General features: G+C 35.7%; 1 protein-coding gene across 1 annotated transcript in view; it reads right to left on the bottom strand.

Moving 5' to 3' along the window:
* LOC134751909 (irregular chiasm C-roughest protein) overlaps positions 1–25,903 on the bottom strand; it is an 87,552-nt gene that overhangs the window by 52,301 nt on the left and 9,348 nt on the right. The window contains exons 3-6 of the mRNA XM_063687462.1: positions 24,825–24,905; positions 9,614–9,765; positions 5,483–5,574; positions 327–435 (exon numbers count right to left, since the gene is read on the bottom strand). Coding sequence (XP_063543532.1) covers positions 327–435; positions 5,483–5,574; positions 9,614–9,765; positions 24,825–24,905 — 434 coding nt within the window. The remainder of the gene's footprint in view (positions 1–326; positions 436–5,482; positions 5,575–9,613; positions 9,766–24,824; positions 24,906–25,903) is intronic.

Consider the following 25,903-nt stretch of genomic DNA (forward strand, 5'->3'; position numbering starts at 1 on the left):
AAAAAACATTTATCCATATTTAAATACACTTTATCGTATTTTTATAAATCTTCATTTTTAGTTTTAAAGTGTGTCGACAGATGGCAGTGAATTTACTGGGGTTACAAAATTTACTATGACAGTACCGCTCTAGTATAAGTTACTCTATGCTAAAAATAAAATATATTCTATTCTATTCTATCCTTTTAATAAAATGTCGTCAGATAACGCACAAGTTCTTCAGTTGAAGGTATAATTCTTGAAATTCTGCATAGCTCCAGTAAGCTTTAAATTCAACTCCGGTATGTAAAAGTTTTTGAGGAATCAATAAAAATGTATATCCTTACCTCAATTTGAATGCTAGCGGCTCTGTAAGCCCGGTCCGCGGTGTTCTGCGCCTGACAGGTGAATGTTTGGTTATGGTGTTCCTGCTTTGGGGACATCTTTATTATTGATCTGGGGACAAATGGTGTCATATTATTATTTATTATAACACAGTCATGTAAGTAGATGTGGGATTTTAAAGAGAGGGCGTTTGTAGTCTGGGTGACCATTACTGCCAGTAAAAAGAAAAACTCTAAAGTTAGTATTCCGCAACTAATTTATTTTTATTTTTGCGTGACTTTTTAGCGACGGAACAGATTATTCAGGCAAATTTTATGTGCATAACCTCGGAAGTATCAAGGTGTGTCAATTTAAAATAAATAAATTTAAGACCAATGGAGCTTATTTTGCAAAGCGTCGCTGCATTTATTTTAGCTGAGAATAACATCATTTTTATACGGAAATACAACTTAAAGTAGATTAATATGTATTGATATGATTACGATATCTATTAAAGTAAAAGATAAACATTCGTAGTAAATATGAATGAAAATCAAATTAATAATTTCAATATCATCCTTGGCGGTTGTCAAACAATAAATACAAATAAAAAACACTGCGGCAAACTACGATTTCGTAAGCGATTAGTGATTTAAAAATGCAGGAGCCATTTAATTTCAAAATATCATAAAGCGATATTTATGATGTTGTTTTTGATGCAAAGAGCTTTCTCCACAATGAAGGTATATTATGAATCCGGGTGCAAAATCTGCATTAATTTAGATCGTATTTTGATAAACTTGCTTTGCATTTTGCTTCTATTAAAAGCTCACTTTGATATTATCTTGACAATTCTATGATTAATTCAGCTGACGATTTAAATGATTTTCTATCTTTTGGTAGAATTAAGGTTTTAATAGGTGAAACAGACTAAAATAGAAGTTGTCACTTCTGTGGATAGTTTATTAGCAGCTTTTGTGCATAATACAAGTACATAACTATTATTTTTATCACACCGTTTTATTTATTTTATTTTATTTATTTGGGGCATCAACAGCAATACAAAAATTAATACAAATCACAGTGAACAGAAAACATAGCCAATAACAGATGTCCACAAAGGTACAATTAACATTTTTTAAAAAGGAAAGAAAATTCTTTTATGCGGATAACAGTTTAATCAGAAAAACTAAATATATTAGGTTAAGTGTACTTATAGTCATATTTAAAATCATAGGTATTAAATTTTCTAATTATACGTTTAGTTTATTATTCGTTTTATTATTTGTGTTTGTTAGAAAAAAGCTATTATATTTATTGTAAAAAAAATATTAGATAAATATTCGTGATAAACATACAAATAAATGCCCTTACCGAGATTCGAACCCGGGATCTCCTGCAACCTAAGCAGGGTCATTAGGTCATTACTAATTAGCCAGGAAGGCCGTCACTTAACTTCAAATGGGGCATTTTCTATGAAACGGGACTTTATTGTCGATGGCACTTACGCCGCACAGCGTCGCGCGGCATTGTATTTATATCGAAGCATCGTTAATAATGGAGTAAGCGCCATGGACAATAAGGTCCCTTTTTATAGAAAATACCACAAATAACTGTGTGATTTAAAACTAAATCGTTACGTTTAATTTGCTTTAGATGTTATATGTCACTAGGTATTTCTACAGCTACTATTAAAGATATCGAAGGAACGTTCGGGTGCAAAATTTGCATTAATCTAGATTCTATTTTGATCAAATTCAGGGTGCAGACTTGCAGAGCTTAGCGCCAATGAAGACGGTGCTTTGCATTTTAGTTAAATTAAATTCCTCATTTGATTGAGATTTTAGTCTTTTTGACAAATCGTTATGTTGAAAATTGCAAATCGTTAGGTTATTCAAGGTTTGTTCAACTCTTTTAATTTTTGTAAATAATTACATATTACACACTTACACTTTGAATACCGTAAATAACTTTCTCCAAAATTTTTATAATTATTATATTGTGGGTAGGTGTTTTGATATAATAGATTGAATTCAGAATCTCAGTGGTTGATAAACATATTTGATACTTTCATATTATTCTTTGACAAAACGTTAAAAACAATTAAAATAACGTTCCAATATTTAATATACTTAACTTTCTATACAACGGTTCCCATTTAGGTGGACATAATAATACTCCACAATCCAAATTAAACATGGACCTTCAAAGGATAATGACGGAGCTGATTCTGTTTCAGTAATTTGATGTGGTTTTTATCTCATTTTGATATGATCTTTAAAACCATCTGACGCACACCAATAAGTGCGAGCGAAATGCTTTATGATTTATGAGTCATTCAAACCTAGCCATCGCCATAAAATAGAAGTAACGCTCTCATTTTAAAAAGACAGTGAAATAACATGAAATTTGACACGAACCCGGTACTAATTTTCGTTGTTAGAAATTGTAAAACAAAGCTAGAATTTTTACAGACAAAACCTTCTACTCGTACTATTTTCGTTTTATAACACGATATAATTATGTTAGTAATTTTATATGAGCCATAGGGAGGCTCCCTAACGACATTTACCGTAAGAGTCTTATATTTCTTAAACGGCAGCCGTTTCTGCTTGATACAAAATTAATTCAAGCATGTCGTTTTCAAATGAGCCCGTAATTTCGATTGTATGGAATCGGCTTTCTGGCGGCCGGTTCGTGTCTCGTGTGACTCTTATGAGACACCTGATTGTATTTTGAATCAGCGTGAGCCGCTGACGTTGATGGGTGCTCACGGTCAAAGGCGTATCAAAACAAAATTACTCAGAATCGGCCTTTATGTAAAAGCATTCAATATACATTTGTATTGCTCAGTTTATTTGTATTGCAAATTATTCACGGCCATACGACCCTTTTGCTGTTGCTATGTTCGTATTTGTAGAATGAGATCCCTTTTAGTATTTGCCTGTCTATTATGTATTAGTAGCTCTATTGCTAATATGTTTCTCTGAGTTGTGTTTGAATGTCAAATGGTTTAAGATCCCCCTTTGGTATTGAACTGTTCAATGGAACCCAGATAACAGGAATCTCAGAAAGAGGAAAGGTTTCGACTAAAAGAGTTTACTGTCGGGTTCTGTTCATCTTAAGAATGGTTACACTCACTTGTTTCGGGCCCGTCGGGGGTCCTTCTTCAGGCTCGAGTGCTCGCGGCGGATTCGAGTAAGTGTAACCGTTGTGTTCTAAATACTTTAAAATATGTCTCACGAAAGTTTAATTTCGATCCCATTTGGTATTGATATGTTCAATGGAACCTCGATAACAGGAATCTCGACGGAAGAGGTAATATTTCGACTACAAGAGGTTATTATAGGTTTTTGTTTATCTTAAGAATTCAGAGGTTTGAGTTCGTAATTGCGAGAACTCATACACGTGAAATATTAGTCTTATTGTATTCTTGAAGTTACAGTCAACATCGAGATATTATGGAAGTGATATAAGAAAAGAAAAATAATTAATGCAAAAAAGTAAAACTAAATTATAACAAATACAATATTACCCCCCACTCTGATTATCCCCCGGACCAAATGTGCCAAAAATACTGGCGGCATTACCTCGCTGAATGGCCAGGGATATCTTTTGGACGAGGAAAGAACCAGAGCGAGGGTCGCCGCCCCTTTCTCTTAAGCGTCGCCCTATATCCTTAATAAAGGCTTTGGCCTCGGCACACCAAGGTCCAGCCGTCTCGACGGCAACCGGGACAAAATCATACACCTGTTCAAGGTTCGCGTACTTGCTATGCTTGAACCTAGCAGCACTTTCAGCCGCTGCACCTGCCTTGTTCACCGTGCGCGCGAGATGAGTGGGAGCAAAAGTACTCACACACGTGGCATCCCAAAGTAAGCTGCGGCCCTTCGCCCAAGGAACAAGCGTAAGGCCGTCCGGTCTCTTACCGTCCAAACGACTTAGACCCTTGGGCTCCATGATGCATGGGACGTTCGCCGACACCAAAGCTCGTCTTATTAAATCGTTAATGGCACAGTGCCTGGGTATCCTACCCACACACCGCAAGCAGCTGAGCCCGTGGTGTCCATCCGCCTCCACCATTACCCCACACTTACACTGATGTGGCTCACACACCTTGCCCCCATAAGAAAACATCATTTTTTGGGATATAGACGTCCAATTTAGTTTTTCGAGTTATGGGTACCGTAAGGTCGGGGTACTTTAGCCCTCCAAGGTTACTTTGCACACCCATGAAAACCTATTTTATTGAATTTATACATTCTTAAAAACGACATTAAGTATGTAATTAATCTGTTTTTGTGTAAGCGTTTAGCTTGAGCTTCAATTAGTTTATCCTTCTCTTACAAATGCATATTATGTTAAAACAAACAAATTGAAACTTTTAGCGCGTTTATGAATAACGTCATAAGAATTTATTAATTCAATAAATGGGTTTTCAAGGGTGGACAAAGTAACATTTTAAGGGCTAAAGTACCCCGACCTAAATAAATTGCGTTTACTAGGTTAGCGTGAAGGAAATTGTTGATCCGGTCTTAATCATATTAAATGAAAATTTGATTCTCGATCAGATGTCGCTACTACCTTTGGCCTACTCTGGTATAGAGGGCGTTGACGGTTTCGTTTGTTATTTAACAATGTTAACGCATATCAGTGAAAGAACATAGGTCAAAATAATAAAAATAATTAATGCAAATAAAAAAAATCATTTATCCATACTTAAATACATTTTATCGTATTTTTATAATATATCGAACCTCTTTGGTCGGCTTACGTCCACCTGCGAACGCAGGCCGCTAAGCCGATTATGTACTTCTCGTTAATCAAAAACTGACTGATGTAAAATATTGTTCTTTGATTTGTCAGAAGAAAATATAATTAGTTTTCTTTCTTATTGTTAATTGATTATTTATTTATACCAAAAATAGAAGTCCCACATCTTCATTTTTAGTTTTAAGGTGTGTCGATAGATGGCAGTGAATTTACTGTGGTTACAAAATTTACTATGACAGTACCTCTCTATAATATAATATCCTCTTTGGTCATTAGTAACGGATATAAATGACATTTTATTTAAATAAGGTTAAAGAGGATTTCGTGTCAGGGTCGAGTTAGCAAGGTTTCACTGTCCTGTTTTTGTACAATCAAACGTGCTACGTCTTGTTTGCTTGTAACTTACCTAGCCGTGAACCGTTGACCATCCGACAAAGGTTCCACAGTGTATGTTACGCCTTGTGTCAACACGCCGGCATTGCTGTCCACCCAGGTTATCTGTGAACATATATTATACATGAGCTATCTTGTTTAAAGTATCAATTTGTGACAGAAACGTTCCAGAAAATGAGCTTTTCTGTGGAAAATCCATACTTAATATTATAAACGCGAAAGTCTGCCTGTCTGTCTGTCTTTCTGTCTGTGTGTTCCCTCTTCACGCTTAAACCGCCGAATCGATTTAGATGATTTTTGGCATAGAGATAGGTTCAGTCCCTGAGCAGGACATAGGATAGTTTTTATCCCGAAAATCATCCCTTAAGAAAGTAAAAAGCGGGGTGGAATTGAGATAATTAACGAAGTGCCTGCTAATTTGTGTGCATAATATGCTCAAATTTAGATTGCTATGAGAATTTTTCCAGGCGCTATTCTTACTCTAGCTGCGGTTACTAAGTCCACGCAGACGAAGTCGCGGGCAAAAGCTAGTAATATTATAAACGCGAAAGTCTGTCTGTCTGTCTGTCTTTCTGTCTGTGTGTTCACTCTTCACGCTTAAACCGCTAAATCGATTTAGATGAAATTTGGCATAGAGACAGGTTCAGTCCCTGAGAAGGACATAGGATAGTTTTTATCCCGAAAATCATCCCTTAAGAAAGTAAAAAGCGGGGGGAATTGAGATAATTAATGAAGTGCCTGCTAATTTGTGTGCATAATATGCTCAAATTGAATAATTATTATGAGAATTTTTCCAGGCGCTATACTTACTTTAACTGCTGTTACTAAGTCCACGCAGACAAAGTCGCGGGCAAAAGCTAGTTGTTTATAATTTGAGTATTTTCGTGATAAACTTTTTAAGGAGTTAAGGTTTGATCATGTCTAAGAAATTTTGTATTTAAAGTCCATTTACTGTCCACAGAATAACGGTCGGGCCGAGGTTCCGATACTCCGTTTTCTATGACGGGTGATCGGTGATCACGTGATACTTTCATTAGAAAACTGAAGTGACGAACCCGAACCGTTCTAGCCTGGGTTATACTTAATGCTGATTGAAATATGTGACGTTTTCAATCAAAAGGTACCACATTGTCGCTTGTCGATAAGGTTGATTTCTAATTGAAGCTATATGGAAATAGCGCCTTACTGACAAGCGACAATAAGTACCCTTTTGGTTGAAAATGGCACATATAATTACTGAGTCTTGTAAATCTAAAAAGATATTATCAAGATGATGAATGATTGCTTTCACTTTGAGGTTAAATTAGGTTTCATTTACAAGAAACACAGCCACAACACAAATTTTAAAACCCATTCAAATTGTTTCACATATTTATTATTGTCGCAAAATTTTAATAATCCCAAATTCGAACTGGTGGAGCTACAGGCGACCATAGGCTACGGTAGCCGATTTCGTGGTATAAAAAATTGACTGCAATTCGATTTTACTGCATGAATGTGCAATCAAATCTCCTAACGGAGGCCTTTTACCGTGAAATTGATATCAATCAGTATTCGAAATAGAGGGTATCGATTTAACAAAAAATATTCTATTCCATTTTAAAATTCACATTTTAATTGAGAGGAATGAGTACAATATGTAAGTGGTACGACAAAAAAACCAGCCAAGTGCGAGTCGGACTCGCGCACCGAGGGTTCCGTACTTTTTAGTATTTGCTGTTATAGCGGCAATAGAAATACATCATCTGTGAAAATTCTGTCTGCCTATCACGCTTCGTGAGATACAGCCTGGTGACAAACAGACGGACAGACGGACAGACGGACAGCGGAGTCTTAGTTATAGGGTCCCGTTTTTAACCTTTGGGTACGGAACCCTAAAAATGGGACAAACATTTTAATTTAAATTACCAACAAGCAAACCCTAAAAGAAATAAATAATAATAAACTCATTGTTTTGATAGGAAGAAAAAATTTCAAAACAGAATCTCGGGACAAATTTGTCATACATAAAAGTTAAATTTTCCTCACATTTGTAACCGATACCCACGAGACGAAAAAACAATTTTAAACGAAAAACACGCAGAATTTGACCAGCCTTAAAATGGAAATGTTATCATGGAATAAAGATTCCTCGCAAAATACCCTGACATATTTGCCTATGGGAGATAAGTTACACTTCAAAGAAATACTGCCAGTTTACATAAACGTCCAATTTACGTTGCTGGCGTCGACGTATTCTATTTATTTAATCCGGTTAAGTGAATAGGTATACGACCCATGAGACTTCATACAATTAGGACTTAAAATTGAAAACGATGTAGCTTAGCTTAGGGGACCTTTGGGACGAGCACAAAGATTTATAACGGTAAAATAGAATTGACTGAGGGTTGGAATGACAAAGTTTTAAAAGGGAAATTGGCATGTGGAAATAATGTTGCTTTTACGATCGAATTGAATCAAAGCTAATATAAAGAAAAATATAATAATGAAAAAGGGATGTATGGTTTAAAAGGAAGAGTTTTCTTTTTACGAATTTGCTTATAAAAATGAAGGCAAAGTGAAAAACAGACTTGTACACATTACTGGTAACTAAAACTGGACTTAACTAGCGCATGTTGAAAATGTTTATAATAAAATATAGCCAGTCTTTCTTCAGTTCTTTATCTATCTTCAAGGCAGAAGAAAAACGCGATGGCTCGATGTCGTGAAAACCGATATGACCGTAAACGGGCTCACACGAGGGGACGCCCAGGATCGCGCAAAGTGGAGAAAGGCAAGTACGAAAGCGGACCCTGGCAAAGGTCGGGATAACGCTAGGTAGAAGAAGATAGCTTAGCCAGTTTTTCTTCGGGACCACTAAGACATTTTTTTAATGTTCAATGTAATTAAAAACACAGTTTTCGTAATCATCATCATCATATATTTAAGAGTTATACTCTTGTCGGTGGAGCGATTTCCATAAGTGTCGGTCCTCTGCCTTCTCCTTGACAGCCTGATACGACACGACGTTGAGTTTTTCCTTTACTTGATCTATGTATGTTCTCCTTGGTCTGCCCCTCCGCCTCCTTGCCTCAACTCTCCCTTCAATTATGTTCTTGATAAATTCGTCGTGTCGTAGCAGGTGTCCAAGCATCTTTCCTCTTCTATTTTCTATGGTTCTCAACAAACTCCTCTTCTCTCCTACCATGCGTAAAACCTCTTCATTTGTTTTCTTCTCCGTCCAACTGACTTTTGCCATTCGACGCCAGCACCACATCTCAAAAGTTTTCGTAAATAGGAGTAATAATAAAGTTGGTGATTGTAGAATTTGAAGAATCGTTAACTATTCTAAGCAAAGTAGTGTATATTAAATCCGTGATTCTTGTAATGTAATTAGTTTAATGGAACTAGGAGTCCTAGTGCTCTGAGCATTAGCTAATTTTGTTTAGTTTGCTGTATTATTGATTACTATGTTAATAGGATTGGCGTTAATAAATTGGAATGCTATGTATTATTCATGCTTTTAGTACGCGTAATGGTAATGTGCTATCGAATATTAACGTCAAAGTAGTTAATGTATTACAGAAATACATATACATATTGTAGTTACATCATTAAGAAAATTTGACATTTTAATTTTCTCTTCGCTTCTGATTATATCAGTAGACTCAATATTGTTAACAGCCTATTTGGAGTAGTAAAAGTAAAAACCAATTTAACTAATTCTATCAGTTAGTCCCGTTTAAACTTTAAACGCATGAAACTGTGTGAGACGGTTTTGAAATCATTGTATTTGTGTGATTGTGACGCACTTAGATAATAGTATCTAAGTCACACAGTCACACAAATACAATGATTGCAAAACCCATTATTCCATAGGGAAGGAAGGCAAGTACAAAATGATCCCAATTAGGCAATTACATTTCTATGACGTCCTCTAATCTAAGCCATATCGAAAAAAATCACAAGTAATTTTCGGGTTTAAAGAAAGACTTTTCATATTTTATCCAAAACTTCATATGCCGCTTGCTAAAAGCCGAATATAAACCTAAATATCGGCATACATTTCCCAGGAACCCAATTTCACCGAAAGAATCGCCCGGAATTTCATTCAGTACCAACAAAAATGTCATGAACGTAAGCCAATCCAGAATTTTTCACTCACCTCAGCTGGGGGTTTTCCTCCGACGGACTCGCATTCCAATATGATGTTTCTGTCTTCTGTCGTAGAGTAGAAGTTGCCTTGCAGGATTCTCGGCGGTTCGGGCGGTACAAGGACAGTCAGGCGGGCGTACCGTGACCTAATAGCCGGCTCCCCTGTACAAACCATTTTAATTTGAGCAGTGATTTCTAAAAGCACATATATTCTGTACCTTGCTACATCAAAAACTAACCTTAACACTGAAAGCTTAAGGTAGGTTTTCAAAGTTGTAAGGCTATTAATTACGACTTTTTATAAATTGTTCTCATTTATGTAAGTGTAGTTGTATTTGTAACCTACCTAATTCAGGGTTGTCTTTAAAAGGTGGTCAGGGTAGTTATTTGATAATACGGCGGCTAAAAACGGGTTTTTTTGGGTTTCAGTAAATTAATTTATAGTGGTTAGGTCGTTTGTTATATCGTACAATTTGGGAACACTAATAAATATAAATAAAGATATTTTAGTTTAGTTTAAATTGCACCTCTTTTTGACTGAATTTCAAAACATAGCTGTCTTTAAAAGTATTGAAAGCTTTTGAAAAACATGTTCAAAATAACTTAACTAACTTAGCGGTTTCAATCACGTATTTTTAGTCACTCGCGCGACATGTCTCGGAGAGCCTAGGTCTCCATTTACGCCGCAGTACGTGGCGCCCACCCGTCGTGACCGCTACTCACTTAGGCACTGTTAGTGCTTGAAAATGGAGAACTAGGCTCTCCGAAACATGTCGCGTAAGTGACTAAAAATACGTGAGTGAAACCGATAAGTTAGTTAAGTTAATATGTCTCACGATAGTTTAGATTCATGTTCAAAATGTTGAAACTTTGTTAATAAATGTCCAGCACCTTGAAAATTCTATTCATTCTATTACCGTTGTTAATCCAGCTAGAAAATTCACATTAAAATACAGAGTTACTCTGACCTTAGGGCTATATATAGAGAAATCGATTCTAATCGCCAAACTAAAACATTTGTTCTTCAACTTTGGAATTAACTAAGTTTCTTGGTATTTTTATTGTTATGTAGGTCATTTCATGTCATCATCTTCCTCGCGTTATCCCGGTAGTTTAGCCACGGCTCCTGGGAGCCTGGGGTCCGCTTGAAAACGAATCCCAAGAATTGGCGTAGGCATTACTTTTTACGAAAGCGACTGCCATCTGACCAGAGCGCAAACTAGGCCTTATGGAGATTAGCCCGGTTTCCTCACGATGTTTTCCTTCACCGAAAAGCGAATGGTAAATATCAAATGATATAAAATTATTTCGTACATAAGTTCCGAAAAACTCATTCGTACGAGCCGGGGTTTGAACCCGCGACCTCCGGATTGAAAGTCGCACGCCCTTACTGCTAGGCCACCAGCGCTTTCTTTGTAGTCCAATTTCATGTCTAAGTACAATAGTGTAATTAGTTAGACTGCTTGTTGTAAATTTGAAACTCAAACATACCTAATACATTTACACAACAAAGATATACAGCGGTAGCTATAATTAAATAAACTAACTAATAATATTGTCTTCGGTTACCGCGATAGTTACTCATGAAATAAAACTATGAAAACGGATTACATCGCGTATATTGAATTTATAATACATCCCGACGTTTCGAACCCTTTACATCGGGATGTCGGGATGTATTATAAATTCAATATACGCGATATAATCCGTTTTCATAGTTTTATTTCAAAAGTAAACTAATGTTTATGGGCGTGTATTTAATAAGATTTATGCTATGGTTTAAAATTTCCACAGCATTTAAAACATAGCGATGGTTTAAATGCTATGGAAATTATCGAATTTAAACTGTTGTGAGACATACTAACATTATACTAAAACAAGTGAGTCTAAACCGTGAAATTATTTAATGCTATGGAAATTTTTTGGTTGCATAACGTTTGATTTAAAAAAAATCTGCTCTTATTTAACTCTAACTTCCCAGTCTTGTTGAAACGCAGTATCAACATTTCAAAATTTTCTTAATAATATATATTATTGTGGTGGGAATATTATTTACCTGAATTTCCTAAATTATGATGCACCTTATTCTTAGTACACAATAAAAAAATGCAGAGATGTTTTATCATATTAAATCACATTTAAACCCCCGATAAACCACGACCTCGATAGACCCAATTTTAAATGTGATTTAATACGTGTTAAAAACGCGAAAGGTTTAAATGTTATATGTTCTATCATAGCTCGCATTTTACTCCTGCCTTAATATTTGTAATGTATCTCTCTATCCTACTGAATAAAAATAACTGCAAACTGTATCTGCGCGAATTGAGCAAGCATGAACTCCGTTTCTAATTTAACTATTATATTTTTTAAAACTGTAATAGATGTCATATATTAAAGAAAAAAAAAAGTGACGAAGCCCTCCAGTGGTGAAGGCCGGATTCGAACCGGCGTCTTTAGCTATCGCGGCTAACGCAATGAACCCCTAGGCCACCTCGCCACGGCGGTGCCCGTCCGAATTTCTCGACTATATGCCATCTTAGTAAAGACGCCTAGGGGTTCATGGCGTTAGCCGCGATAGCTAAAGACGCCGGTTCGAATCCGGCCTTCACCACTGGAGGGCTTCGTCACTTTTTCTTTAATATATGACATCTATTACAGTTTTTAATTTATATATAGTAGTGTGACTACTTAAAAAAACACAAATCAAAATGTTTAATAAAATAATTTGATTTGTTCCCAAACTTGTTTATTATATTTTTAATCAAAATTCAATACAGGAATAAATAAGTCCTTTGTTAAACTTCCTTCTGTAATAAAAGTAGTTTATTCAATAAGTCAACGCTATATTTGGGTTGTCTCGGCAACTTGGGATTTGAACACAATTTAATAATCCAGAGAATGAGGAATAAAGACAATGAAAGTCCGTTCCTCCAGATAGTTTCCTATGGAACTTTCTGTTTCAAACAAAGTTTGCAAGTTAAATAGTGCAAAGTTGTACAATTTTGCCGCAAGCCAGTTGTCCGTTGTGCCTGGTTGATAAAAACAAAGTTCTTCTATTAGCCTCATGTAAATTGTTCATTTTCTTTAAGACGTTTTCTTTGTTATTCTGATTTAGAATCTTTGCAAGTATGCATTATTTTCTAGTTGCTGTGTTACTTTTTGCTGCATTAATAAATTTTTACATTATTATTATTATATCCTTTATTTATTTTGAGTCTTAGGTTAGGGTTTTATAACATGCATATTGTTGTTATTTATATCAAAATAAGCTAAAATAGGGTCACTAGCGCCATCTAGTTAATAATATGTACAACATGTGTGTCTATGCATCTTGTCTTTGAAATAAAGCTTTTTACTTGTCAACCGTCATCCATGCGTTTTCATTAGTTTCTTTAGAGGTTATGGGCTATAATCCCGGTTTTTAATTAGAAAGTCTTAGTGTTTTTCGTGTTTAGTGCGTGAAAATGACTTCCAATTTTCTGACGAACGTGCCGAAGCTTAAGGGTCGCGAAAATTACGATGATTGGGCGTTCGCAGTAGAAAATTTGCTGATACTTGAAGGCGCGAACAAGTATCTGAAGGAAGAACCTCAAACAGGCGGGAGTGCAACAGCAGCAGTAGACACTGCAGATGCAAAAGCACGAGCGAAACTGATTTTGACTATTGATTCATCGTTATTTGTGCATATAAAGAGTGCAAAGACCACGAAGCAATTGTGGACAACTTCAACTTTGTTCGACGATTCAGGATTTTCGCGGAGAATTTCTTTGCTTCGTCATTTAATATCCATCAGATTGGAAAACTGTGAAAATATGACGAATTATGTGACACAAATTGTTGAAACCTCGCAAAGATTAAGTGGTACAGGTTTCAAAATCGATGATGAGTGGGTAGGTTCATTGATGCTAGCTGGTTTACCAGAACGATTTATGCCTATGATTATGGCCATCGAGCACTCTGGTATCAGTATAACGGCAGATTCAATTAAAACCAAATTACTCGATATGGAAACAAGTCAAGTAAGTGAGACGGAAAGCAATTCAGCATTACTTGCAAAAAGTTACTTGAAGAAGAAGTGTGGCAACACTAGCAAGCATAGACAACAAACCTCTCAAACGTCAAACTCAAATGGAAACACGAAAAATATAATCTGTTACAGGTGCAAGAACGCAGGCCATTATCGAAGCCAATGTCCACTGTTAAGTGAAAAAACAGAAAAGAAAAAGCAGACTAACGCGTTTAGCGTTGTTTTTCTTAGTGGAGACTTCAATAAAAGTGATTTTTACGTAGATTCGGGTGCGAGTCAGCACTTTACGGCGAATGAAACTTGGCTGCAAAATAAAGAGTTTTCGCCGGATATTCCAGACGTTATCGTAGCAAATAGTACAAAAGTTCCTGTTTTGTGTTCCGGAAACATGGACATCACGACTAGTCACGGCTACGCCGTGAATGTGCAAAATGTCCTGTGCGTGCCGGACCTTACGACTAACCTATTATCGGTCAGTGAATTGACCAAAAATGGAAATACTGTACATTTTGGTCCTAAGAAATGTTGGATTCGGAACAAACTAGGAAATTTAGTGGCAGAAGCAGACCTAGTCAACGGTGTTTACAAGTTAAAACTAGAAACAACACCAAGCTGTATGCTATCTTCAACAACAGCTGATGGTCAGACGTGGCACAGCCGTCTCGGTCATATAAATGCCAGTGATTTAAACAGGATGAAGCGCGGATTAGTGGATGGAATAGATTTCCCTGGAACATTCACGGGAAGTAAATTAAACTGTGAAGTGTGCTGTGAAGGAAAACAGTCAAGGTTACCCTTCTCACCAGGCACAAGAGCCACAGAGATCCTTCAAGTTGTTCATAGTGACATATGTGGTCCTATGGAGAAAAATTCAATTGGTGGTGCAAGATATTTCATTATTTTTGTTGACGATTTTACCAGAATGACTTTCATTTATTTCCTTAAAGCCAAGAGTGAAGCACTAAGTCATTTTAAGGAGTTCAAGTCAATGGTGGAAAACAGTCAAGACAAGAAAATTAAATTTTTAAGAACGGACCAAGGCCGTGAGTACTGTAGTAAAGAATTTGAAGATTTCTTAAAGAATGAAGGTATAGTACACCAGAAAACCAACCCCTACACAGCCGAGCAGAACGGTCTTAGCGAGCGAAGCAACCGTACGATCGTGGAACGTGCAAGGTGTCTTTTGTTTGAAGCCGGCCTAGACAAGAAATTCTGGGCAGAAGCTGCCAATACTGCCGTATACATAAAGAACCGGTCAGTAGCGTCGGGGATAGAAAAAACTCCATACGAGATGTGGACAGGAAAAAAGCCAAATTTAGAAGGTTTGCGCATCTTTGGAAGCCCTGTCATGGTACACATCCCTAAAGAAAAAAGGACTAAATGGGACAAAAAGTCCAAGAAACACATACTTGTAGGATTTCCTGAAAATATAAAAGGCTACAGACTTTATGATCCTGTAAAGAATCAGATCACAACAAGTCGAGATGTAGTGATTTTAGAGAAGAAGAAGAATGAGGATACATTCACAGTTTGTATATAAAACACAGATTCAGTGGGGGAGTTGACACAGGAATCTGTGGTTAAATTAGAGCCGATTATCCAGTCCAGTGAGTCTGAGTAAGAGTATCTTGATGTGGACGATGAAGGTGAACAGCATGAAGAGGATGGACAGCAGCAGTTTTTAGAAGATACTACTCATAGAACAGATGCTCTGTCACAGTTAAAACCTGAAAATCAATTGTCTTCAGAAAATGCTTCACCGAGAAGAGCAGAGGTCACAGAAGGATTGGACACAGTCAATGATGACAGACTGAAGCGAGAGAGGAAGATACCTGAGCGATATGGTTTTGCAAATACATGCACCAGCAGCTACGTGGGAGAAGATGAGATGACGTATGCAGACGCTATCAGTGGACCTGAGAAACAACAGTGGTTGCAGGCGATGGCAGATGAACTGCAGTCTTTCGAAGACAACGAGGTATGGGAAGTTGTCGATGCTCCAGATAACGCGAGTGTAGTGCAGTGTAAGTGGGTCTTAAAAAAGAAACGTGATTGTGACAATAGAGTGAGATATCGTGCGCGGCTTGTAGCTAAAGGTTTTACACAAAAGCTTGGTGTGGACTATCAAGAAACCTTTTCTCCCGTTATTAGGCACTCAACTTTGCGGTTACTATTTGCTTTGAGTGTACAGTTAGAAATGGATATCACTCATTTAGATGTCACAACAGCCTTTCTTAATGGTCACCTTAAAGAAAGCATTTTTATGCTTTTGCCAGAAGGTTTTCCTGTCACTGACTCAAATAAAGTGTTAAAATTAAAAAAGGCTGTTTATGGCTTAAAGCAGTCATCACTTGCTTGGTATAAAAAAGTTGATGAAACTTTGTGTAACTTAGGATATACTAAGAGTAAACTTGAGCCTTGTGTATTTATAAAGAATCATAACAATAATGATAAAACTATTGTTGGTGTTTATGTTGATGATTTTTTAATATTTTCAAATCATAGTACAGAAAAAGATAATCTTGTAAAGGCACTGAGCCAAAAGTTTAAATTAAAGAATTTGGGTCAAGTGAAACAATACTTAGGCATGAGAATTAATATGAATAAGGATAAAAATGTCATTACTATAGATCAGGAGAATTATATAGAGATGTTGTTAAAAAAATTTGATATGGAAGATTGCAACCCTGTTGAGACTCCTATAGAATGTAAATTGAATGTTGAAAAAACAAATGATTGTGAAGAAAAACTGCCATATCAAAAACTTATAGGTAGCTTGATGTATTTATCAGTATTAACTCGGCCTGATATTTCTTATGCTACTAGTTACTTAAGTCAATTTAATAATAGTTATTCATATGTTCATTGGAACTATGCTAAAAGAGTGTTAAGATATTTATTGAGAACAAAAGACTATTGTTTGAAATATTCCAAAGGAAAAGCAGAACTGGTAGGTTTTGTAGATGCCGATTGGGCGAGCGATGCTATTGACAGACGGTCATATACAGGTTTGTGTTTTATGAAGTCTGGTTCTGCTATTTCTTGGGAGAGCAAAAAACAAAGGACTGTTGCTTTGAGCTCATGCGAGAGTGAGTACATGGCTTTATCAGAAGCTTGCCGTGAAGCCATTTACTTGCAAAACCTTGAAGTGGAACTGATGGGTTTTAGTAATAAAATTGTAATATACAATGACAGTCAGAGCGCATTGAAGCTGGCAAATAATCATCAATCACATAAGCGTTCTAAGCATATTGATGTTAGATATAATTTCATTAGAGAAGTGATTAGTAATGATATTGTGGAAACAAAGTATTTGCCAACCGCTAACATGCCCGCTGACCTGTTAACGAAAGGTTTACCGGAGGTGAAACATTACAGGTTTATGAAAACACTTGGTGTGGTTCAGAAATGATTTTATTAATGTTCATTGTTAGTAAATCATTTTACATATTTAGTTTCATGTTTAATAAATAACTTGTTTTTTTTTGCCTGTGGAATTGCTGTTATAATAAAATAAAAATAAATAGTTTCACCGGTTTACACCTGTTAAATATTAGTTTATTTGTTATTTTGATATAGTGGGAGTGTTGTTATTTATATCAAAATAAGCTAAAATAGGGTCACTAGCGCCATCTAGTTAATAATATGTACAACATGTGTGTCTATGCATCTTGTCTTTGAAATAAAGCTTTTTACTTGTCAACCGTCATCCATGCGTTTTCATTAGTTTCTTTAGACATATAAAAGTAAAATACAAAAACACTTACAAAACATTACAAAAAATATAATATATATACATTATTATTATCTCTTTATTTATCTTTCTTCTTAAGGTAGGCTTTTTACAATATGAGTATGAAAGTAAAATATAAAAACACTTACAAAACATTACAAAAAAATATATAAACACATTATAAAAAACCTAACCATTATTATTATTATTATTAATTCATTTATTCATATAATACAGTTACATAGTTACACATATACTATAAATGCGCCAAACTGGACTAACCAGGTTGTTGGCGCGCCGCGCTCAACTCTTACTTAATAAAATGTTTACATTTGTGACTTATTCTATTGTTAGTAGAAGAGAAGGAAAAGAAAGCATGCATTTATTTATGTTAGAATAATTTTACATTTTATGTAAGTATGTTGTTAATATATTTTAATACGCACATGTTAGGTTTGTACACTGATCTTATACATTTTTAGGTAAGTATGTTTCCAACATCTCGATTTTTAATTTTCTTTTTATATAATAGATAATGCTGTACTTCGTAGATTATTAAACGTGATACAAAACCAGTTTATATGGCTAAGTTGAAGATTTCAGCATTTACGATTTTGTTCTTTTTTTTTCTTATACTGTTTTCGCGGCGTTCAAAACCACCCGGGAAACTTCTTTGTGCTGTATAATAAAAATGTACAAAGTCCATAAATGGATCGGATTGTTTCGTTTGGGCATATCATTGATTTTACTTCTTATACAGGAATATTCAATGAATTGGGCAACAACGTTTGCGATAATGCTTGCAAAGTCAAAAAGCACCTAAATCGAAAAGCTACTTAGGAAACTTCTTTCATTGTTCCCGTAATCCTTGGCAGTATCTTTCGAAAACTCAAATTCGCCCGGAACATTCAACCGTTTTCCTTAAAACAAGATCAAATTTACTTAACGGCTTAGGGATAACGATCAAAGAAAATGTACGCGGTACCCTCGATTACTTAAGAAATACAAAGTTAACCTTAAACCCTAAAACAAAAGCCGAATGGGCCATAAGAGCCCGAAGTAGCGATAAGAAATTTCTAACAGAGACATTTCGAATAGCAGGAGAATTTATCAAAAGGTACCAGTTACAGTACGCACAAAGGGCTATGTAAATTAATTTCTAAGGCCTTTTGCATCTCAATAGGGCACGATTCGGCAGAGGCCTTAAGGATCGAAGCGCTGTAAAATTTCTAAGACGGCTTATTAAGAATTCGCATAAATGTCACGATATCCAGCCTAATTAATTTAGTTGAATAGGTCAGGGGTAGCGAACAATTGTAATGACAAGCTTGAATAGCGATTCGGATTAATGATGTTTGAGTTATCAGAATCGTCTTAAATTTGAGAGTGGGATTGTTCGACTTTCGTATTTGATGTCTGAGAATTTTGAAGAGGGTGGCGCTTTAGGTAAATGTTTGTTCAAATATTTTTTAAATAATAAATTAATCACTTGAAAATACCAATAAAAGCTTTGTATCTTGAAAATTGTTGTTTGAGTCTAGTGAAATTTTCGATTTTATTTTCCATCGAGCGAACTTAATGTTTGAAACTAATGACGTTGTTAAATTTATTATATTTATTATGTTATTTAAAAGTACAAGAAATAAATGGATAATGGGAAATGCAAATAGGTGGATATAATGCATCTGTTTTATGATTGATTTAAAACATGACATTGAAAAACGAAAAACATCAAAAGCACATAAAAGTAAATCCTTAAAACGATCACCTTCAATTAATTACAAGATGAAAGAGACCAAGATAAATGAAGCAGAAAATCCTAATGAAAATATTTTAAACAAATTAAAACAAGAAAACTCCAGATAGGAAAAAGGGCAAAAGGGGAAAAAAGATGGCTCGAGGCCTCGTGAACAGAAAGATTTTCAATTTATTAAATGCAAACACAATTTCGCGAGGCGGGGCTCAGGAACAGAAACAATTGTGCCTTATGTAGGAAGTATTTATTTTGAAGTTGTATAGGTTTTTACGTCGTAAACAGAATCGTTAAGCTTGGCCGGTTGCTTGGAAATATTGTTATAACAAAACAAATTATTAAATTTTTATTGGACAAAAAAACACATCGTACAAAAGGCCAACTTAATGTCATGAGGCATTCTCTACCGCCGAACTTATAAGTTGTAGGCGGTGTAAAATCATATTTTATTGATAATACGATTAGGTAAATTTACGGACATAATACATACAACCATAAATAATACACAAGCATAAACATACACATGTACAAAATATAAAAACAATATTGTGCCTTGTGTAGGAAGAATTTATTATTAAGTTGTTTAGTTTTGTACGTCGTGTACAGACTCATTTAGCTTGACCGGTTGCTTGGAAATATTATTTTGATTGAGCAATTTGCACTAAGCAATAGGGTGAATTGTAAAATTACGGACTTCTTACTTTTTACTTTGTACTTCTTACTAATTGTATGTTATTTTTAATATGTCTTTCTGTACAATAAAGAGTTTACTACTACCCTTTCACTAACTCGGGGTTAACCGGTTAAACCTGGAGTTACTATGGTTACCAGTACAATTTGACACTGTGTTACCGGTTTAACCACGTGTTAGTAGGACTTACAAAGTTAAGGCAAAAAAGTTGTTCTCAGTTCAATTAGCACCGCGATGACGGGAAGTTCAAAATGTCGGTATTTTGAATTAATTTCTGCCATAGTACCGATTTTTTTTTAACTGACTGCCCTAAGGAACTAACCATACTTAGACACTAATACAATTTCCGTACTATAGGACGTCCGTCCTTATAAATCCACGCATCTAATCATTGTATTTAAGTAAAATTTTCAAGAAAATCATCACCCTGATAATTTTCTGTACCATGCAGATTATTGTCTTGAAAGTACCCAGACAACTCGTTACATACAAGCTTTGAGGCATCAAGGAACTTTAAGAACTCTGAACTGCAGACGTGCTTCAGTTCGGCGAACTAGTTACAACTTACAAGTTGGTATCTTTAACAGTAAGTAATGTAAGTATGTTATTGAATAATTTTCGCTCTTTGTATAATGCTAAAATGTATTTGAAATGTAAAGTATTTTGGGTAATTATGACTAAAATCTTCAAGTTTCAATTAGTTGGTCTACAACAGTTGTGTTAAGAGTACTTTTTGGACCCTTCTGTCCTTAAACTACGTCCAAAAGAGAGGTATGGGCACTGTGAATGACATCTTGATTTGTGTGGTAGGGCACAGATCTAGAGCAGAGCCCAACTGGGGAGGTACCTCCACCTTACAGAAAACCGCAGCCAAATAAGACTAGACCCTACTAATAGTTTTGTGTTCCTGCCGGTGAGTAAGGTTGCCAGAGCCAGAGGGAGAGGAGTGGTAGGGTCGGCAACGCGCATGTAACTCCTCTGGAGTTGCAGGCGTACATAGGCTACGGAGACTGCTTAACATCAGGCGGGCCGTATGCTTGTTTGCCACCGACGTAGTATAAAAAAAAAACTTGTAATTACAATTGTATCAAGTTGTTTTGTCTACATTATCATTAAACCATCTATGATGCTTTCAATAACAACAAATTACAACTAGCATAAAGACAAACTGTTTTGCTACAGCAAATTAATTATCTGTGAAAATGTTAGTACTACACATATCATTAAACCCTCTATGATGCGTTAAAAATCACAAATTACACCCAGCAAGATAAACTCTTTTGGTACAACAAATGTATTATCTGTAAAAATGCTATCTTTGCATAATAATAACGTCGATATCGATTTCCGTATGACACTGAACGACTATTTCGAACATCTCTGAAAAACAAACGAATTTGCTTTGACCTAATTTCTACTAGTCTAGCGGCGGTAAAAATGGAACCATGCTGCGCCCGCTGATGATATTTAATTGATTATGTGATGAAATTCCGGTTCCTGAACACATCATAGAGAGCTTGTCATATGTATATGTATAAACTCTTTATTGTACAAAACACAGAACATAAATATGGCACAGAAATAGGCAGTACAAAGGCGAACCCTTTAAGGGATTTCTTCCAGTTAACCTTATCCATATGTCTGTAGATAAATAAATTTAATCAACTGTACATAATTAGGCATTAAAACACTCATTTCACTTTCATCTCGTTTCATAAGCCCACACTCGTATAGCTTGAATCTTCTCAACCCTAAACAAAAGCTATTGTTTTTGCGAGCGGTCGGCCATTGTATCTGAGCGCATGCCACGCGCTCATACACAATGACCGAGAGCGTGCCACGTGCTCAGATACAATGACCGGCCGCTTGCACAAAAGAAACAATGGCTTTTGTTTAAGAGATTAGGGTCTTGGGCTTAATCATTTGAGAAAATTCATACTATATTTAATGCCTTTCATTATGTAGTTACATAAACTACTACTAATACCATTTAAAACTTTAATACCTATATATTTAGTTCTGAGAACAGTAAAATGATCCACAATACGAGTGAAACTGAGCCTGCATCATTAAAGACAATACAAAAAATAACCCCGATTTAAAGAGATTTATGCTCAAATTTCTTCCGCCGAAGATAATCATTTAATTCCCTACTTAAAAATGCGATCAGCTATTTTGAAAGCGTATTTTTCGAGGCCCATTATGTTCAGCAAATATTTAAACTGCTGCGTATTTCCGTGTAATTTCGATTCGGTAAAGATGATTAAAAAAATGATTTTGAACAGGAAATTGATGCGTTGAAATTGTAAACATCGCTTGATTTTATACTTTTTTTGCGTAATTTAAACATTAAACAAAAATAAGATTAGATTAGATATATTTATTTCTTAAAGAAAAAGGCACAGTATTTTACAAAAAGGGATAAAACAAAGGTTTTCACTAAAAGATCGTCAAAAAGAATAATAAACTCTAAAACCGTTTTCCTTCTAGGTAAAACAGATTACTGTATATATTCTATAATAAAGTCTTTATACCAATTTTGCTACTATAAGGAATATATTTTACAATTTTGCCAATTCTAATCAAATCATTTGTAATAGTTAGGATCTTGTTTTGATACGACCTTGACGATCGATAAGGTAATTCAAACCGCCTTGATGCATCAATGTCATACTTTATTATCTGTGAAAACTTGTCAAAATAGTCTAGATAAAAAAGGATTCAGGTAGGTACTCCAAACTTTCAGAAAATACGTTTTATTAATACTGATGATATTTTTTGCAACAATTATTATAAAAAAAAATCGATCGAGCAATTGGCTAATTCGGATTCAACGGTGACCCCATTAGGTTAAAAAACTCGGTTGCCAAAAATTAATAGAGTTAGACCAAGAAAAGTCTGCAGAGATTTTGACAGCACAGGCAGTGCCAGTGTTATTTATACGTCATAATTTCATAGAAGTTTGACGTTTAAAATAACACCTGCACTGCGTGAGCTGTCAAAATTTATGATTTTCTACTTTTGCCAGTAGACATCGATTTTTTCAAAAATATGACCTAGATTAGTGACTTTACGATAATCCGCCGTATACGCCTTTTGAATCATCCTTGTAAACACAATACAAGAAAGACAAGGTGTATTTCACCGAGTACCTACAAAATGGGATATGCAATTGAATTGTCCCAATTACCCAAAGGGTTCTCCTGTCAAAGCGAAGGACAGCTCAATGGTATTGAATATGGTTTCAAAGGGTAGGGTCGACAAGACCCCATATGTATACAATGTACATATAAGGAGCGTGTGAGGTTTAACACCTAATATTTGTTTTAATAAAACTCAGAACTTCCAATATACCTAGGGCGTAAAACCAGAAATCGGATCGGACAATGTGAAAATGCTCTTAGGCCCAATGTACGTTACAGTTTATCAACACTCCGTTTCAATCTACCTATAATTCGTTTCATAAACCAAATAAAATCTAATTTCTTTTGTTTTCTTGCTTTCTCAAATAAACGACTATAAAACAATGTCAAAGGGAAAATTTTGTACGATGGGCCTTACAAGATATAACAAAACAAATTGAAATTTCACATAATAACGCCACACAAATAAATCCGTATAACCATGGAGCGCGATATAACAAAAAGGAGGAAAAAAGTCTTATTCATTCATCCATCTCATTATCCAGAGCCTGTAATTAACTGTTCTGTTGTTGTTACTATAGCTTGCCTAGGTGATGAGTAAGATGAATATTATAAATAATATTCAAAACTACGTCATTGTGTGGAAATTGTTTTTGCATCACACGCTCAAAAATGATCTTATTTCATGCAGGTGTACTGAAGGTCAAAGATCCTAGGGAGTTATAGCTTAATTTATTTGGAAACGACACATTTTTATAGTTTTAAATTAAGCCTAACCAAATGAAAATTTTACGAGCGGTCGGGTTGAGCTGGAGCGAGGCCAGAAGGGTCGCTGAAGATAGGAAGGAGTGGCGCGAGCTTGTGAAGGCCCTTAGCACCTCTGGGGTGCCATAGGACAACAACACACAAATGAAAATTGGAAGAACTATCGTAGGGATCAACATTCGACTCGAGAGGAATAAGTATACTGGTCGATTAAAACATCACCCTCAGCAATCTGACAAAGCCTTGGGGTGAGGATCAAATATGGCGATAAAGAAAGATTGAATCGAAGAAAGGCTGAAATGCAAAAGTGACATAATTCACTTACGTCCTTTTAAAATAAGACTTAGATAATTGGTGATATGTCAGTGTTTCGACCGGAGGGAATGACAGACGTCAATAATTTGTCTTTCGCTTTAGTAACGCGGAATAATTATGTATGTAACATGGTATGTACGGAACATATTTCTGATTTAAGTCCTGATTTTACAGGAGTATAATTTGTCATTCGTTAATTTTTAATTTTGGCAGAAGTGGACATTTTTATTAAGTCGAAACTGTTGTTCTATGTCCTGCATTTTTATAGGTAGTAGCTTATTTTATATTTAAACTTATTTTCATGTTTAAGACATTACAACTGACCGTCATTAAAAAAGCATTGCCATGCCACACTACTTTTTGAGACCATAGTACTTTTTTTATAGCCTATCTTGTTTCCCACTGCTGGGCAAAGGCCTCACCCCTTTCTTGCACCATCCCATAGTACTTAAATAAGAAATATATCTTTAAAAATATTATGAATTAATGTAACCCCATAAGTCCCCGCGTACTTATACTAGTACAAATTCAATCCGATTTTAAAATCTTAAAAAATTAAAATGTTAAAAATTCTCTTACGAGGGTCTTACGGGGTTAAAAGACAAACCTTATTCATAAAACTTTACGGGCCTGATTTAGTAATAAATTATATTTGATCGTTTTCTTACAAAAACATAAGTCAAAATGACAGATAAAGACCAACGATTCATAGCTAATTCAGGCCAGTAACGCATTTATGAATAACGCAAAAAGACTTTAAATCGTCGAGAATAATTCAAAAAAACCCTTACCTTTGGAACCCGAGCTGACTTGGCACTGGTAACTGGCATCGTCGTCCAGCGTCACGTCTCTTATGTCCAATGAGTAATCCCCTGTGGGCAAACACCTTCATTTATAAATAGTGATGTGAAAGATATAACCGCTGATGTGAAAGATTTATGCAGTCCGTATCTGCGACTGTAAATATTGTGAATATAGACTTATTTTGACCGGGTCTATATCCCGTGATTACCTTGTGTATTGTTTAAAAGGTAATCTCTATATAGGTACCGGTTAATATAAGTCAAGTGAAACTAACCGTGAATCATTCAAAACTCTTCATTTCATCATCATTCATCATCTAACTAGTGAAGTGAAAAATATGCAGTCACATATGCATCTGCGGCTCTGAACATTGTGAATCAATTAAATTTGTTAATAGTCAAATTGTGCAATATTCTACTGTTTTACACTTTAACAAAACTTGAAGTAAATTGAATTTTTTTTATAGCCTGTTCGTGTGTCCCACTGTTGGGCAAAGGCCTCCCCTCTTTCCCACCACTTGGCTCTATCCAAAGCACATTCCCGCCACTCCACACAGAATGTATCGAGGTCGTCTCGCCATCTCCGTTTGGGTCTGCCTCTGCCCCGAGATCCATCCTGTGGGATCCAGTCCGTGGCTAATTTGGCCCTGCGTTCTTGGTGCATTCGGCAGATGTGCCCTGCCCAGTCCCATTTCAGCTTAGCGGCCTTCACGCCCACATCCACAACGCCAGTTTTGGAACGCAGGTCCGTGTTTCTAATACTGTCGGTTCTACGAACACCCAGTATGCTGCGTTCCATTGCTCTCTGGCAAACCTTGAGTCTAGTCTTTTCATTTTCAGTTTGAGACCATGTTTGGGCGCCGTAGGTGAGGATAGGCAGGATACACATATCGAGTAGTTTGCGCTTTAAAGAGAGTGGAAGGTTGCCCTTCATTAGCGACTTCATGGACCAGAAGCTCTTCCAGGCGTTTGCGATGCGATTAACTTGAATTATTAAGTCTTTTTATAAAATTTCAGATTAGGTTTTTACTCGCAAAAGGATGCAACGTTGGTTGTGCAAGGAAAGC

This window comes from Cydia strobilella, chromosome 23 (assembly GCF_947568885.1).
Source record: "Cydia strobilella chromosome 23, ilCydStro3.1, whole genome shotgun sequence".
In the NCBI taxonomy this organism is placed as follows: domain Eukaryota; kingdom Metazoa; phylum Arthropoda; class Insecta; order Lepidoptera; family Tortricidae; genus Cydia; species Cydia strobilella.